This window comes from Heterodontus francisci, chromosome 7, assembly GCF_036365525.1.
Source record: "Heterodontus francisci isolate sHetFra1 chromosome 7, sHetFra1.hap1, whole genome shotgun sequence".
NCBI lineage: Eukaryota > Metazoa > Chordata > Chondrichthyes > Heterodontiformes > Heterodontidae > Heterodontus > Heterodontus francisci.
Genome location: NC_090377.1, coordinates 51,188,944 through 51,205,042, shown reverse-complemented (window position 1 = coordinate 51,205,042; position 16,099 = coordinate 51,188,944). Strand labels below are relative to the sequence as shown.

The window sequence follows — 16,099 nt, the reverse complement described above, 5'->3', positions numbered from 1 at the left end:
TCTTTTGATTTTACAACATCATTCCAAGACTGCACATCAGGAAGCAGTTGTAAGAATGCTTTCCAGAAATGGCAATGCAAAAACAATCATAGAAAGAAGATTCAAAGTTGGTGTTAATTTCTGGCAAAAGAAGTCGTTCTTGAGACCTCGGTTCCTCTATAATTTGGAATGGATTATTTACTTCCTGTAGATTCTCATTGGACAAGAAGAAATGTTGTTACACACAGCGCACAACAGATTTATATGTGTTTAAGAATCAGAAAGGGAAGCAGAACACTTTCATTTTGGTCCAGGTGGAATTCCATCGATTGCAGAGTGACGTCATTGGGAAGGGAAATTTTGCAGGATTTATAGCGGTGACTGTTCAGCAATTGCCAGTTGTCCACCTTTGCCAAAACGAAATGCACATGAATATGTCAGTGCTATTTCCCTCATCAGACTATCCACTCTAATCTGACTTTTCTTGTCTCTCCCTCATGTTTTCATATCTTACTTCTTAAGTGTTGTTATATTCTCTCCACGTGCAGCAATGATCTTGTCTAATTGTGACTTAGTGTGTGCATTTTATATTGTAAATACCTTTTCCATGAAAATTAAGACTTCCATTCTCCCCATATACCCTTGCATTCCTATGGCTTTACAGGTAATCTTTTCAAAATTCTCTCTGCTACTCCCTTAAATAACAAATAAATTTGCCAGTTGGAATGCATTTCAATTCACATGAAGTATTTCTTTAAATTCTTTATGAATGGAAGTATTTTCTGTTTCCTTCTCAAGCTGTACAATTTATTCTTGGATCAGTTATGGGTATCATGCATGCAGTAGCTCTGAGAGATGTTTTCTCCCAGCATGCATTACACAATGTGAGCAAGGAACAGAGAACTGCAAGCAATTTTCCCCATTGTGGTTTCCATTTAAATGAATGATAAATTCATCATCATAATTGAAAGTTAGCTTAGTTAGCTAAGCACTGCCAAAAAGAGTTTAATGTTGATATGTGACCTGGAAGAATCTGTGCTTGCTGACATGAGTCAGAATAATCAGAAATTAAATTGTTGGTGCCAGATTTCCAAATGAAGCTATCTCCAATTATTCACTGGATTCATCCAGACGTTTTCACATTTTCCTTATTTATGTTACTTTAGTCTCACTACATGGTATGATTGACTCATCTTCAGTGACCACGTGTATGAAAACAATTCTTACAATGTCTGCCCATTCCTTCTAAACTCCCTGTATGTCCATGAAATTCTAATCTTGGGTAATACAGCTTGAAAGGAAATGTTCCATACCAGACATTACATTTCAATGAAATATAGAGAACATACCTATAGGGGTTTTTGTAGGTGGTGCTGCAAGAGAGATATTTTGAAAGGTTAATTTGGAACAATCATATCAACTATATTCAACTTTGGAATAAATTTCTGAAAGAAGAATATTTGTTCATAATCTTTACTGTTGTGGAGTTTTGCTGGACACAAAGCAATTCGAATAAACACATTGCTCACACAATTTAAATATCTCTGAGATCAGAAATACGTTCGGCTGATTGCATTATCTTCATTTGCAATCTCTCCCATCCCACTAGTATATGCTGTGCAATGGAACCATGTCTCTTCCATCAGGTAAAGATATTCTAGTTCCTTAGATTTCACAACATTTGTTCGAAAGTAGCACATCAGAAAGCAGTTGTAAGAATGCATTCCAGGAATGGCAATTTAAAAACAATCATAGAAAAACATTGAAAGTTGCCATTAATTTCTAGCAGAAGAAGCTTTTCTTGAGAACTTGGTTTTGCTAAAATTTGGAATGGAATATTTGCCTGTTGTCGGTTTTCATTGAACAACAAACAATGCTGTTAAATGCAGTGCAAAACAACTTTACATGAGTCTAAGAATCAGAAATAGAACAGGGTCATTTTCACTTTTGGCCAAGGTGGAAGCCACAGATTGCAGAATGTAGTCATTGGGCAGGGAAATCTTGCAGGCTGTATAGCGGTGACTGTTCTGCAATGGCCAGTTGTCCACCTTGGCCAAAACCAAAATTAGATGAATATGTCAGTCCTATTTCGCCAGTGAGGGGATCCAATCTAATCTGACTTTTCTCGTCTCTGCCTGCTATTTTCATACCTTACTTATGAAGTGATCTTATATTCTCTCCATGTGTAGCAATGATCTTATCTATTGCCACTTAGTGGGTGTATTTCATATTTTAAATACCTTTTCCATAAAAATTAATCCTTCCGTTGTTTCCGTATATCTTTGCATCGCTAAGCCCTTACAAGTTATTCTTTGAACATTCTCTCTGCTAGCTGCTCAAATTAACAAACAAATTTGCCAGTTGGATTGCATTTCAATTCGTATCAAGTGTTTCTTCAGATGCCTTAGTCGGGAAGTATTCTCGGCCTTCTTCTCAACCTGCACAATTTGTTCTTGGATCGGTCATAGATATCTTGCTTGGAGTAGCTCTGAGAGAGATATTGTAGGAAGTTTTCTCTCATTCAGCCTTACCAATGCAACATAGCGCAATATAACCATGGACCGGAAAACTATGAAGAATTGGCCCCATTATGATTTCCATTTAAATAAATGATAAATTCAACATCACAATTGAAAGTTAGCATAGTTAGCTATACAGTGCCTAAAAGAATTTAATATTGGGATGTGACCTGGAAGATTCTGTATTAGGTGACATGATTCAGAAGAATCAGAAATTATAATGGCCCAACCGGATTTTGAATTGAAGATATCTACCTTTATCCACTTTCTCTGATTTCATCCACATGCTTTTATATTGGGCTTATTTATGTTATTATAGTCTCTCTACACAGTAGGATTGAGCCATCTTCAATGACCACTTGTATTACAACATTTCATACCACATCAAAGCTTTGCAGAAAATTATATTCCTTCTAAACTCCCTGTATGTCCTTGCCTTTCTATTTCTGGCAGATGCACTTTGAATGGAAATGTTCCGTAGCTGACATTACAGCCACAAAGTGTATAGAACATACCTGAATTGCTTGTTCCGGTTGGTGCTGAAAGAGAGATATTTTGAAATGTTAATTTGGAACAATCATATCAACAATATTCAACTTTGGAATAAATTTCTGGAAGAAGAATTGTGTTCATAATATTTGCTGTTTTTGTGGATTTTTGCTTGACACAAAACAATTACAATAAACACAATGCTCACACAATTCAGATCTGTCTGGGATCCGAAATTCTTTAGACTGATTGCATTGTCTTTATTTTGCCTCTTCTCCCATCCCAATAACATTTGATGTGCAGTGGAACCATGCCTCTTCCATCAGAAAAATTATTCCAGTTCTTTTGATTTTACAACATCATTCCAAGACTGCACATCAGGAAGCAGTTGTAAGAATGCTTTCCAGAAATGGCAATGCAAAAACAATCATAGAAAGAAGATTCAAAGTTGGTGTTAATTTCTGGCAAAAGAAGTCGTTCTTGAGACCTCGGTTCCTCTATAATTTGGAATGGATTATTTACTTCCTGTAGATTCTCATTGGACAAGAAGAAATGTTGTTACACACAGCGCACAACAGATTTATATGTGTTTAAGAATCAGAAAGGGAAGCAGAACACTTTCATTTTGGTCCAGGTGGAATTCCATCGATTGCAGAGTGACGTCATTGGGAAGGGAAATTTTGCAGGATTTATAGCGGTGACTGTTCAGCAATTGCCAGTTGTCCACCTTTGCCAAAACGAAATGCACATGAATATGTCAGTGCTATTTCCCTCGTCAGACTATCCACTCTAATCTGACTTTTCTTGTCTCTCCCTCATGTTTTCATATCTTACTTCTTAAGTGTTGTTATATTCTCTCCACGTGCAGCAATGATCTTGTCTAATTGTGACTTAGTGTGTGCATTTTATATTGTAAATACCTTTTCCATGAAAATTAAGACTTCCATTCTCCCCATATACCCTTGCATTCCTATGGCTTTACAGGTAATCTTTTCAAAATTCTCTCTGCTACTCCCTTAAATAACAAATAAATTTGCCAGTTGGAATGCATTTCAATTCACATGAAGTATTTCTTTAAATTCTTTATGAATGGAAGTATTTTCTGTTTCCTTCTCAAGCTGTACAATTTATTCTTGGATCAGTTATGGGTATCATGCATGCAGTAGCTCTGAGAGATGTTTTCTCCCAGCATGCATTACACAATGTGAGCAAGGAACAGAGAACTGCAAGCAATTTTCCCCATTGTGGTTTCCATTTAAATGAATGATAAATTCATCATCATAATTGAAAGTTAGCTTAGTTAGCTAAGCACTGCCAAAAAGAGTTTAATGTTGATATGTGACCTGGAAGAATCTGTGCTTGCTGACATGAGTCAGAATAATCAGAAATTAAATTGTTGGTGCCAGATTTCCAAATGAAGCTATCTCCAATTATTCACTGGATTCATCCAGACGTTTTCACATTTTCCTTATTTATGTTACTTTAGTCTCACTACATGGTATGATTGACTCATCTTCAGTGACCACGTGTATGAAAACAATTCTTACAATGTCTGCCCATTCCTTCTAAACTCCCTGTATGTCCATGAAATTCTAATCTTGGGTAATACAGCTTGAAAGGAAATGTTCCATACCAGACATTACATTTCAATGAAATATAGAGAACATACCTATAGGGGTTTTTGTAGGTGGTGCTGTAAGAGAGATATTTTGAAAGGTTAATTTGGAACAATCATATCAACTATATTCAACTTTGGAATAAATTTCTGAAAGAAGAATATTTGTTCATAATCTTTACTGTTGTGGAGTTTTGCTGGACACAAAGCAATTCGAATAAACACATTGCTCACACAATTTAAATATCTCTGAGATCAGAAATACGTTCGGCTGATTGCATTATCTTCATTTGCAATCTCTCCCATCCCACTAGTATATGCTGTGCAATGGAACCATGTCTCTTCCATCAGGTAAAGATATTCTAGTTCCTTAGATTTCACAACATTTGTTCGAAAGTAGCACATCAGAAAGCAGTTGTAAGAATGCATTCCAGGAATGGCAATTTAAAAACAATCATAGAAAAACATTGAAAGTTGCCATTAATTTCTAGCAGAAGAAGCTTTTCTTGAGAACTTGGTTTTGCTAAAATTTGGAATGGAATATTTGCCTGTTGTCGGTTTTCATTGAACAACAAACAATGCTGTTAAATGCAGTGCAAAACAACTTTACATGAGTCTAAGAATCAGAAATAGAACAGGGTCATTTTCACTTTTGGCCAAGGTGGAAGCCACAGATTGCAGAATGTAGTCATTGGGCAGGGAAATCTTGCAGGCTGTATAGCGGTGACTGTTCTGCAATGGCCAGTTGTCCACCTTGGCCAAAACCAAAATTAGATGAATATGTCAGTCCTATTTCGCCAGTGAGGGGATCCAATCTAATCTGACTTTTCTCGTCTCTGCCTGTTATTTTCATACCTTACTTATGAAGTGATCTTATATTCTCTCCATGTGTAGCAATGATCTTATCTATTGCCACTTAGTGGGTGTATTTCATATTTTAAATACCTTTTCCATAAAAATTAATCCTTCCGTTGTTTCCGTATATCTTTGCATCGCTAAGCCCTTACAAGTTATTCTTTGAACATTCTCTCTGCTAGCTGCTCAAATTAACAAACAAATTTGCCAGTTGGATTGCATTTCAATTCGTATCAAGTGTTTCTTCAGATGCCTTAGTCGGGAAGTATTCTCGGCCTTCTTCTCAACCTGCACAATTTGTTCTTGGATCGGTCATAGATATCTTGCTTGGAGTAGCTCTGAGAGAGATATTGTAGGAAGTTTTCTCTCATTCAGCCTTACCAATGCAACATAGCGCAATATAACCATGGACCGGAAAACTATGAAGAATTGGCCCCATTATGATTTCCATTTAAATAAATGATAAATTCAACATCACAATTGAAAGTTAGCATAGTTAGCTATACAGTGCCTAAAAGAATTTAATATTGGGATGTGACCTGGAAGATTCTGTATTAGGTGACATGATTCAGAAGAATCAGAAATTATAATGGCCCAACCGGATTTTGAATTGAAGATATCTACCTTTATCCACTTTCTCTGATTTCATCCACATGCTTTTATATTGGGCTTATTTATGTTATTATAGTCTCTCTACACAGTAGGATTGAGCCATCTTCAATGACCACTTGTATTACAACATTTCATACCACATCAAAGCTTTGCAGAAAATTATATTCCTTCTAAACTCCCTGTATGTCCTTGCCTTTCTATTTCTGGCAGATGCACTTTGAATGGAAATGTTCCGTAGCTGACATTACAGCCACAAAGTGTATAGAACATACCTGAATTGCTTGTTCCGGTTGGTGCTGAAAGAGAGATATTTTGAAATGTTAATTTGGAACAATCATATCAACAATATTCAACTTTGGAATAAATTTCTGGAAGAAGAATTGTGTTCATAATATTTGCTGTTTTTGTGGATTTTTGCTTGACACAAAACAATTACAATAAACACAATGCTCACACAATTCAGATCTGTCTGGGATCCGAAATTCTTTAGACTGATTGCATTGTCTTTATTTTGCCTCTTCTCCCATCCCAATAACATTTGATGTGCAGTGGAACCATGCCTCTTCCATCAGAAAAATTATTCCAGTTCTTTTGATTTTACAACATCATTCCAAGACTGCACATCAGGAAGCAGTTGTAAGAATGCTTTCCAGAAATGGCAATGCAAAAACAATCATAGAAAGAAGATTCAAAGTTGGTGTTAATTTCTGGCAAAAGAAGTCGTTCTTGAGACCTCGGTTCCTCTATAATTTGGAATGGATTATTTACTTCCTGTAGATTCTCATTGGACAAGAAGAAATGTTGTTACACACAGCGCACAACAGATTTATATGTGTTTAAGAATCAGAAAGGGAAGCAGAACACTTTCATTTTGGTCCAGGTGGAATTCCATCGATTGCAGAGTGACGTCATTGGGAAGGGAAATTTTGCAGGATTTATAGCGGTGACTGTTCAGCAATTGCCAGTTGTCCACCTTTGCCAAAACGAAATGCACATGAATATGTCAGTGCTATTTCCCTCGTCAGACTATCCACTCTAATCTGACTTTTCTTGTCTCTCCCTCATGTTTTCATATCTTACTTCTTAAGTGTTGTTATATTCTCTCCACGTGCAGCAATGATCTTGTCTAATTGTGACTTAGTGTGTGCATTTTATATTGTAAATACCTTTTCCATGAAAATTAAGACTTCCATTCTCCCCATATACCCTTGCATTCCTATGGCTTTACAGGTAATCTTTTCAAAATTCTCTCTGCTACTCCCTTAAATAACAAATAAATTTGCCAGTTGGAATGCATTTCAATTCACATGAAGTATTTCTTTAAATTCTTTATGAATGGAAGTATTTTCTGTTTCCTTCTCAAGCTGTACAATTTATTCTTGGATCAGTTATGGGTATCATGCATGCAGTAGCTCTGAGAGATGTTTTCTCCCAGCATGCATTACACAATGTGAGCAAGGAACAGAGAACTGCAAGCAATTTTCCCCATTGTGGTTTCCATTTAAATGAATGATAAATTCATCATCATAATTGAAAGTTAGCTTAGTTAGCTAAGCACTGCCAAAAAGAGTTTAATGTTGATATGTGACCTGGAAGAATCTGTGCTTGCTGACATGAGTCAGAATAATCAGAAATTAAATTGTTGGTGCCAGATTTCCAAATGAAGCTATCTCCAATTATTCACTGGATTCATCCAGACGTTTTCACATTTTCCTTATTTATGTTACTTTAGTCTCACTACATGGTATGATTGACTCATCTTCAGTGACCACGTGTATGAAAACAATTCTTACAATGTCTGCCCATTCCTTCTAAACTCCCTGTATGTCCATGAAATTCTAATCTTGGGTAATACAGCTTGAAAGGAAATGTTCCATACCAGACATTACATTTCAATGAAATATAGAGAACATACCTATAGGGGTTTTTGTAGGTGGTGCTGTAAGAGAGATATTTTGAAAGGTTAATTTGGAACAATCATATCAACTATATTCAACTTTGGAATAAATTTCTGAAAGAAGAATATTTGTTCATAATCTTTACTGTTGTGGAGTTTTGCTGGACACAAAGCAATTCGAATAAACACATTGCTCACACAATTTAAATATCTCTGAGATCAGAAATACGTTCGGCTGATTGCATTATCTTCATTTGCAATCTCTCCCATCCCACTAGTATATGCTGTGCAATGGAACCATGTCTCTTCCATCAGGTAAAGATATTCTAGTTCCTTAGATTTCACAACATTTGTTCGAAAGTAGCACATCAGAAAGCAGTTGTAAGAATGCATTCCAGGAATGGCAATTTAAAAACAATCATAGAAAAACATTGAAAGTTGCCATTAATTTCTAGCAGAAGAAGCTTTTCTTGAGAACTTGGTTTTGCTAAAATTTGGAATGGAATATTTGCCTGTTGTCGGTTTTCATTGAACAACAAACAATGCTGTTAAATGCAGTGCAAAACAACTTTACATGAGTCTAAGAATCAGAAATAGAACAGGGTCATTTTCACTTTTGGCCAAGGTGGAAGCCACAGATTGCAGAATGTAGTCATTGGGCAGGGAAATCTTGCAGGCTGTATAGCGGTGACTGTTCTGCAATGGCCAGTTGTCCACCTTGGCCAAAACCAAAATTAGATGAATATGTCAGTCCTATTTCGCCAGTGAGGGGATCCAATCTAATCTGACTTTTCTCGTCTCTGCCTGCTATTTTCATACCTTACTTATGAAGTGATCTTATATTCTCTCCATGTGTAGCAATGATCTTATCTATTGCCACTTAGTGGGTGTATTTCATATTTTAAATACCTTTTCCATAAAAATTAATCCTTCCGTTGTTTCCGTATATCTTTGCATCGCTAAGCCCTTACAAGTTATTCTTTGAACATTCTCTCTGCTAGCTGCTCAAATTAACAAACAAATTTGCCAGTTGGATTGCATTTCAATTCGTATCAAGTGTTTCTTCAGATGCCTTAGTCGGGAAGTATTCTCGGCCTTCTTCTCAACCTGCACAATTTGTTCTTGGATCGGTCATAGATATCTTGCTTGGAGTAGCTCTGAGAGAGATATTGTAGGAAGTTTTCTCTCATTCAGCCTTACCAATGCAACATAGCGCAATATAACCATGGACCGGAAAACTATGAAGAATTGGCCCCATTATGATTTCCATTTAAATAAATGATAAATTCAACATCACAATTGAAAGTTAGCATAGTTAGCTATACAGTGCCTAAAAGAATTTAATATTGGGATGTGACCTGGAAGATTCTGTATTAGGTGACATGATTCAGAAGAATCAGAAATTATAATGGCCCAACCGGATTTTGAATTGAAGATATCTACCTTTATCCACTTTCTCTGATTTCATCCACATGCTTTTATATTGGGCTTATTTATGTTATTATAGTCTCTCTACACAGTAGGATTGAGCCATCTTCAATGACCACTTGTATTACAACATTTCATACCACATCAAAGCTTTGCAGAAAATTATATTCCTTCTAAACTCCCTGTATGTCCTTGCCTTTCTATTTCTGGCAGATGCACTTTGAATGGAAATGTTCCGTAGCTGACATTACAGCCACAAAGTGTATAGAACATACCTGAATTGCTTGTTCCGGTTGGTGCTGAAAGAGAGATATTTTGAAATGTTAATTTGGAACAATCATATCAACAATATTCAACTTTGGAATAAATTTCTGGAAGAAGAATTGTGTTCATAATATTTGCTGTTTTTGTGGATTTTTGCTTGACACAAAACAATTACAATAAACACAATGCTCACACAATTCAGATCTGTCTGGGATCCGAAATTCTTTAGACTGATTGCATTATCTTTATTTTGCCTCTTCTCCCATCCCAATAACATTTGATGTGCAGTGGAACCATGCCTCTTCCATCAGAAAAATTATTCCAGTTCTTTTGATTTTACAACATCATTCCAAGACTGCACATCAGGAAGCAGTTGTAAGAATGCTTTCCAGAAATGGCAGTGCAAAAACAATCATAGAAAGAAGATTCAAAGTTGGTGTTAATTTCTGGCAAAAGAAGTCGTTCTTGAGACCTCGGTTCCTCTATAATTTGGAATGGATTATTTACTTCCTGTAGATTCTCATTGGACAAGAAGAAATGTTGTTACACACAGCGCACAACAGATTTATATGTGTTTAAGAATCAGAAAGGGAAGCAGAACACTTTCATTTTGGTCCAGGTGGAATTCCATCGATTGCAGAGTGACGTCATTGGGAAGGGAAATTTTGCAGGATTTATAGCGGTGACTGTTCAGCAATTGCCAGTTGTCCACCTTTGCCAAAACGAAATGCACATGAATATGTCAGTGCTATTTCCCTCATCAGACTATCCACTCTAATCTGACTTTTCTTGTCTCTCCCTCATGTTTTCATATCTTACTTCTTAAGTGTTGTTATATTCTCTCCACGTGCAGCAATGATCTTGTCTAATTGTGACTTAGTGTGTGCATTTTATATTGTAAATACCTTTTCCATGAAAATTAAGACTTCCATTCTCCCCATATACCCTTGCATTCCTATGGCTTTACAGGTAATCTTTTCAAAATTCTCTCTGCTACTCCCTTAAATAACAAATAAATTTGCCAGTTGGAATGCATTTCAATTCACATGAAGTATTTCTTTAAATTCTTTATGAATGGAAGTATTTTCTGTTTCCTTCTCAAGCTGTACAATTTATTCTTGGATCAGTTATGGGTATCATGCATGCAGTAGCTCTGAGAGATGTTTTCTCCCAGCATGCATTACACAATGTGAGCAAGGAACAGAGAACTGCAAGCAATTTTCCCCATTGTGGTTTCCATTTAAATGAATGATAAATTCATCATCATAATTGAAAGTTAGCTTAGTTAGCTAAGCACTGCCAAAAAGAGTTTAATGTTGATATGTGACCTGGAAGAATCTGTGCTTGCTGACATGAGTCAGAATAATCAGAAATTAAATTGTTGGTGCCAGATTTCCAAATGAAGCTATCTCCAATTATTCACTGGATTCATCCAGACGTTTTCACATTTTCCTTATTTATGTTACTTTAGTCTCACTACATGGTATGATTGACTCATCTTCAGTGACCACGTGTATGAAAACAATTCTTACAATGTCTGCCCATTCCTTCTAAACTCCCTGTATGTCCATGAAATTCTAATCTTGGGTAATACAGCTTGAAAGGAAATGTTCCATACCAGACATTACATTTCAATGAAATATAGAGAACATACCTATAGGGGTTTTTGTAGGTGGTGCTGTAAGAGAGATATTTTGAAAGGTTAATTTGGAACAATCATATCAACTATATTCAACTTTGGAATAAATTTCTGAAAGAAGAATATTTGTTCATAATCTTTACTGTTGTGGAGTTTTGCTGGACACAAAGCAATTCGAATAAACACATTGCTCACACAATTTAAATATCTCTGAGATCAGAAATACGTTCGGCTGATTGCATTATCTTCATTTGCAATCTCTCCCATCCCACTAGTATATGCTGTGCAATGGAACCATGTCTCTTCCATCAGGTAAAGATATTCTAGTTCCTTAGATTTCACAACATTTGTTCGAAAGTAGCACATCAGAAAGCAGTTGTAAGAATGCATTCCAGGAATGGCAATTTAAAAACAATCATAGAAAAACATTGAAAGTTGCCATTAATTTCTAGCAGAAGAAGCTTTTCTTGAGAACTTGGTTTTGCTAAAATTTGGAATGGAATATTTGCCTGTTGTCGGTTTTCATTGAACAACAAACAATGCTGTTAAATGCAGTGCAAAACAACTTTACATGAGTCTAAGAATCAGAAATAGAACAGGGTCATTTTCACTTTTGGCCAAGGTGGAAGCCACAGATTGCAGAATGTAGTCATTGGGCAGGGAAATCTTGCAGGCTGTATAGCGGTGACTGTTCTGCAATGGCCAGTTGTCCACCTTGGCCAAAACCAAAATTAGATGAATATGTCAGTCCTATTTCGCCAGTGAGGGGATCCAATCTAATCTGACTTTTCTCGTCTCTGCCTGCTATTTTCATACCTTACTTATGAAGTGATCTTATATTCTCTCCATGTGTAGCAATGATCTTATCTATTGCCACTTAGTGGGTGTATTTCATATTTTAAATACCTTTTCCATAAAAATTAATCCTTCCGTTGTTTCCGTATATCTTTGCATCGCTAAGCCCTTACAGGTTATTCTTTGAACATTCTCTCTGCTAGCTGCTCAAATTAACAAACAAATTTGCCAGTTGGATTGCATTTCAATTCGTATCAAGTGTTTCTTCAGATGCCTTAGTCGGGAAGTATTCTCGGCCTTCTTCTCAACCTGCACAATTTGTTCTTGGATCGGTCATAGATATCTTGCTTGGAGTAGCTCTGAGAGAGATATTGTAGGAAGTTTTCTCTCATTCAGCCTTACCAATGCAACATAGCGCAATATAACCATGGACCGGAAAACTATGAAGAATTGGCCCCATTATGATTTCCATTTAAATAAATGATAAATTCAACATCACAATTGAAAGTTAGCATAGTTAGCAAAACAGTGCCTAAAAGAATTTAATATTGGGATGTGACCTGGAAGATTCTGTATTAGGTGACATGATTCAGAAGAATCAGAAATTATAATGGCCCAACCGGATTTTGAATTGAAGATATCTACCTTTATCCACTTTCTCTGATTTCATCCACATGCTTTCACATTGTGCTTATTTATGTTATTATAGTCTCTCTACACAGGAGGATTGAGCCATCTTCAATGACCACTTGTATTAAAACATTTCATACCACATCAAAGCTTTGCAGAAAATTATATTCCTTCTGAACTCCCTGTATGTCCTTGCCTTTCTATTTCTGGCAGATGCACTTTGAATGGAAATGTTCCGTAGCTGACATTACAGCCACAAAGTGTATAGAACATACCTGAATTGCTTGTTCCGGTTGGTGCTGAAAGAGAGATATTTTGAAATGTTAATTTGGAACAATCATATCAACAATACTCAACTTTGGAATAAATTTCTGGAAGAAGAATTGTGTTCATAATATTTGCTGTTTTTGTGGATTTTTGCTTGACACAAAACAATTACAATAAACACAATGCTCACACAATTCAGATCTGTCTGGGATCCGAAATTCTTTAGACTGATTGCATTGTCTTTATTTTGCCTCCTCTCCCATCCCAATAACATTTGATGTGCAGTGGAACCATGCCTCTTCCATCAGAAAAATTATTCCAGTTCTTTTGATTTTACAACATCATTCCAAGACTGCACATCAGGAAGCAGTTGTAAGAATGCTTTCCAGAAATGGCAATGCAAAAACAATCATAGAAAGAAGATTCAAAGTTGGTGTTAATTTCTGGCAAAAGAAGTCGTTCTTGAGACCTCAGTTCCTCTATAATTTGGAATGGATTATTTACTTCCTGTAGATTCTCATTGGACAAGAAGAAATGTTGTTACACACAGCGCACAACAGATTTATATGTGTTTAAGAATCAGAAAGGGAAGCAGAACACTTTCATTTTGGTCCAGGTGGAATTCCATCGATTGCAGAGTGACGTCATTGGGAGGGGAAATTTTGCAGGATGTATAGCGGTGACTGCTCAGCAATTGCCAGTTGTCCACCTTTGCCAAAACCAAATGCACATGAATATGTCAGTGCTATTTCCCTCGTCAGACTATCCACTCTAATCTGACTTTTCTTGTCTCTCCCTCATGTTTTCATATCTTACTTCTTAAGTGTTGTTATATTCTCTCCACGTGCAGCAATGATCTTGTCTAATTGTGACTTAGTGTGTGCATTTTATATTGTAAATACCTTTTCCATGAAAATTAAGACTTCCATTCTCCCCATATACCCTTGCATTCCTATGGCTTTACAGGTAATCTTTTCAAAATTCTCTCTGCTACTCCCTTAAATAACAAATAAATTTACCAGTTGGAATGCATTTCAATTCACATGAAGTATTTCTTTAAATTCTTTATGAATGGAAGTATTTTCTGTTTCCTTCTCAAGCTGTACAATTTATTCTTGGATCAGTTATGGGTATCATGCATGCAGTAGCTCTGAGAGATGTTTTCTCCCAGCATGCATTACTCAATGTGAGCAAGGAACAGAGAACTGCAAGCAATTTTCCCCATTGTGGTTTCCATTTAAATGAATGATAAATTCATCATCATAATTGAAAGTTAGCTTAGTTAGCTAAGCACTGCCAAAAAGAGTTTAATGTTGATATGTGACCCAGAAGAATCTGTGCTTGCTGACATGAGTCAGAATAATCAGAAATTAAATTGTTGGTACCAGATTTCCAAATGAAGCTATCTCCAATTATTCACTGGATTCATCCAGACGTTTTCACATTTTCCTTATTTATGTTCCTTTAGTCTCACTACATGGTATGATTGACTCATCTTCAGTGACCACGTGTATGAAAACAATTCTTACAATGTCTGCCCATTCCTTCTAAACTCCCTGTATGTCCATGAAATTCTAATCTTGGGTAATACAGCTTGAAAGGAAATGTTCCATACCAGACATTACAGTTCAATGAAATATAGAGAACATACCTATAGGGGTTTTTGTAGGTGGTGCTGTAAGAGAGATATTTTGAAAGGTTAATTTGGAACAATCATATCAACTATATTCAACTTTGGAATAAATTTCTGAAAGAAGAATATTTGTTCATAATCTTTACTGTTGTGGAGTTTTGCTGGACACAAAGCAATTCGAATAAACACATTGCTCACACAATTTAAATATCTCTGAGATCAGAAATACGTTCGGCTGATTGCATTATCTTCATTTGCAATCTCTCCCATCCCACTAGTATATGCTGTGCAATGGAACCATGTCTCTTCCATCAGGTAAAGATATTCTAGTTCCTTAGATTTCACAACATTTGTTCGAAAGTAGCACATCAGAAAGCAGTTGTAAGAATGCATTCCAGGAATGGCAATTTAAAAACAATCATAGAAAAACATTGAAAGTTGCCATTAATTTCTAGCAGAAGAAGCTTTTCTTGAGAACTTGGTTTTGCTAAAATTTGGAATGGAATATTTGCCTGTTGTCGGTTTTCATTGAACAACAAACAATGCTGTTAAATGCAGTGCAAAACAACTTTACATGAGTCTAAGAATCAGAAATAGAACAGGGTCATTTTCACTTTTGGCCAAGGTGGAAGCCACAGATTGCAGAATGTAGTCATTGGGCAGGGAAATCTTGCAGGCTGTATAGCGGTGACTGTTCTGCAATGGCCAGTTGTCCACCTTGGCCAAAACCAAAATTAGATGAATATGTCAGTCCTATTTCGCCAGTGAGGGGATCCAATCTAATCTGACTTTTCTCGTCTCTGCCTGCTATTTTCATACCTTACTTATGAAGTGATCTTATATTCTCTCCATGTGTAGCAATGATCTTATCTATTGCCACTTAGTGGGTGTATTTCATATTTTAAATACCTTTTCCATAAAAATTAATCCTTCCGTTGTTTCCGTATATCTTTGCATCGCTAAGCCCTTACAGGTTATTCTTTGAACATTCTCTCTGCTAGCTGCTCAAATTAACAAACAAATTTGCCAGTTGGATTGCATTTCAATTCGTATCAAGTGTTTCTTCAGATGCCTTAGTCGGGAAGTATTCTCGGCCTTCTTCTCAACCTGCACAATTTGTTCTTGGATCGGTCATAGATATCTTGCTTGGAGTAGCTCTGAGAGAGATATTGTAGGAAGTTTTCTCTCATTCAGCCTTACCAATGCAACATAGCGCAATATAACCATGGACCGGAAAACTATGAAGAATTGGCCCCATTATGATTTCCATTTAAATAAATGATAAATTCAACATCACAATTGAAAGTTAGCATAGTTAGCAAAACAGTGCCTAAAAGAATTTAATATTGGTATGTGACCTGGAAGATTCTGTATTAGGTGACATGATTCAGAAGAATCAGAAATTATAATGGCCCAACCGGATTTTGAATTGAAGATATCTACCTTTATCCACTTTCTCTGATTTCATCCACATGCT

General features: G+C 36.2%; 1 protein-coding gene across 20 annotated transcripts in view; it reads right to left on the bottom strand.

Moving 5' to 3' along the window:
- The window catches only part of LOC137371703 (mucin-13-like), a 146,883-nt gene that overhangs the window by 93,646 nt on the left and 37,138 nt on the right, over window positions 1–16,099 (bottom strand). For 8 of the 20 annotated variants that reach the window (XM_068034507.1, XM_068034499.1, XM_068034501.1 and 5 more), the window contains 3 exons: window positions 14,641–14,664; window positions 12,998–13,021; window positions 1,329–1,352 (listed from right to left, as the gene is read on the bottom strand). The exons of 11 other annotated variants lie outside the window; for them this stretch is intronic. In XM_068034507.1, the coding sequence (XP_067890608.1) occupies window positions 1,329–1,352; window positions 12,998–13,021; window positions 14,641–14,664 (72 nt within the window). The remainder of the gene's footprint in view (window positions 1–1,328; window positions 1,353–12,997; window positions 13,022–14,640; window positions 14,665–16,099) is intronic. One more of the 20 variants, XM_068034508.1, reaches the window with a different exon arrangement.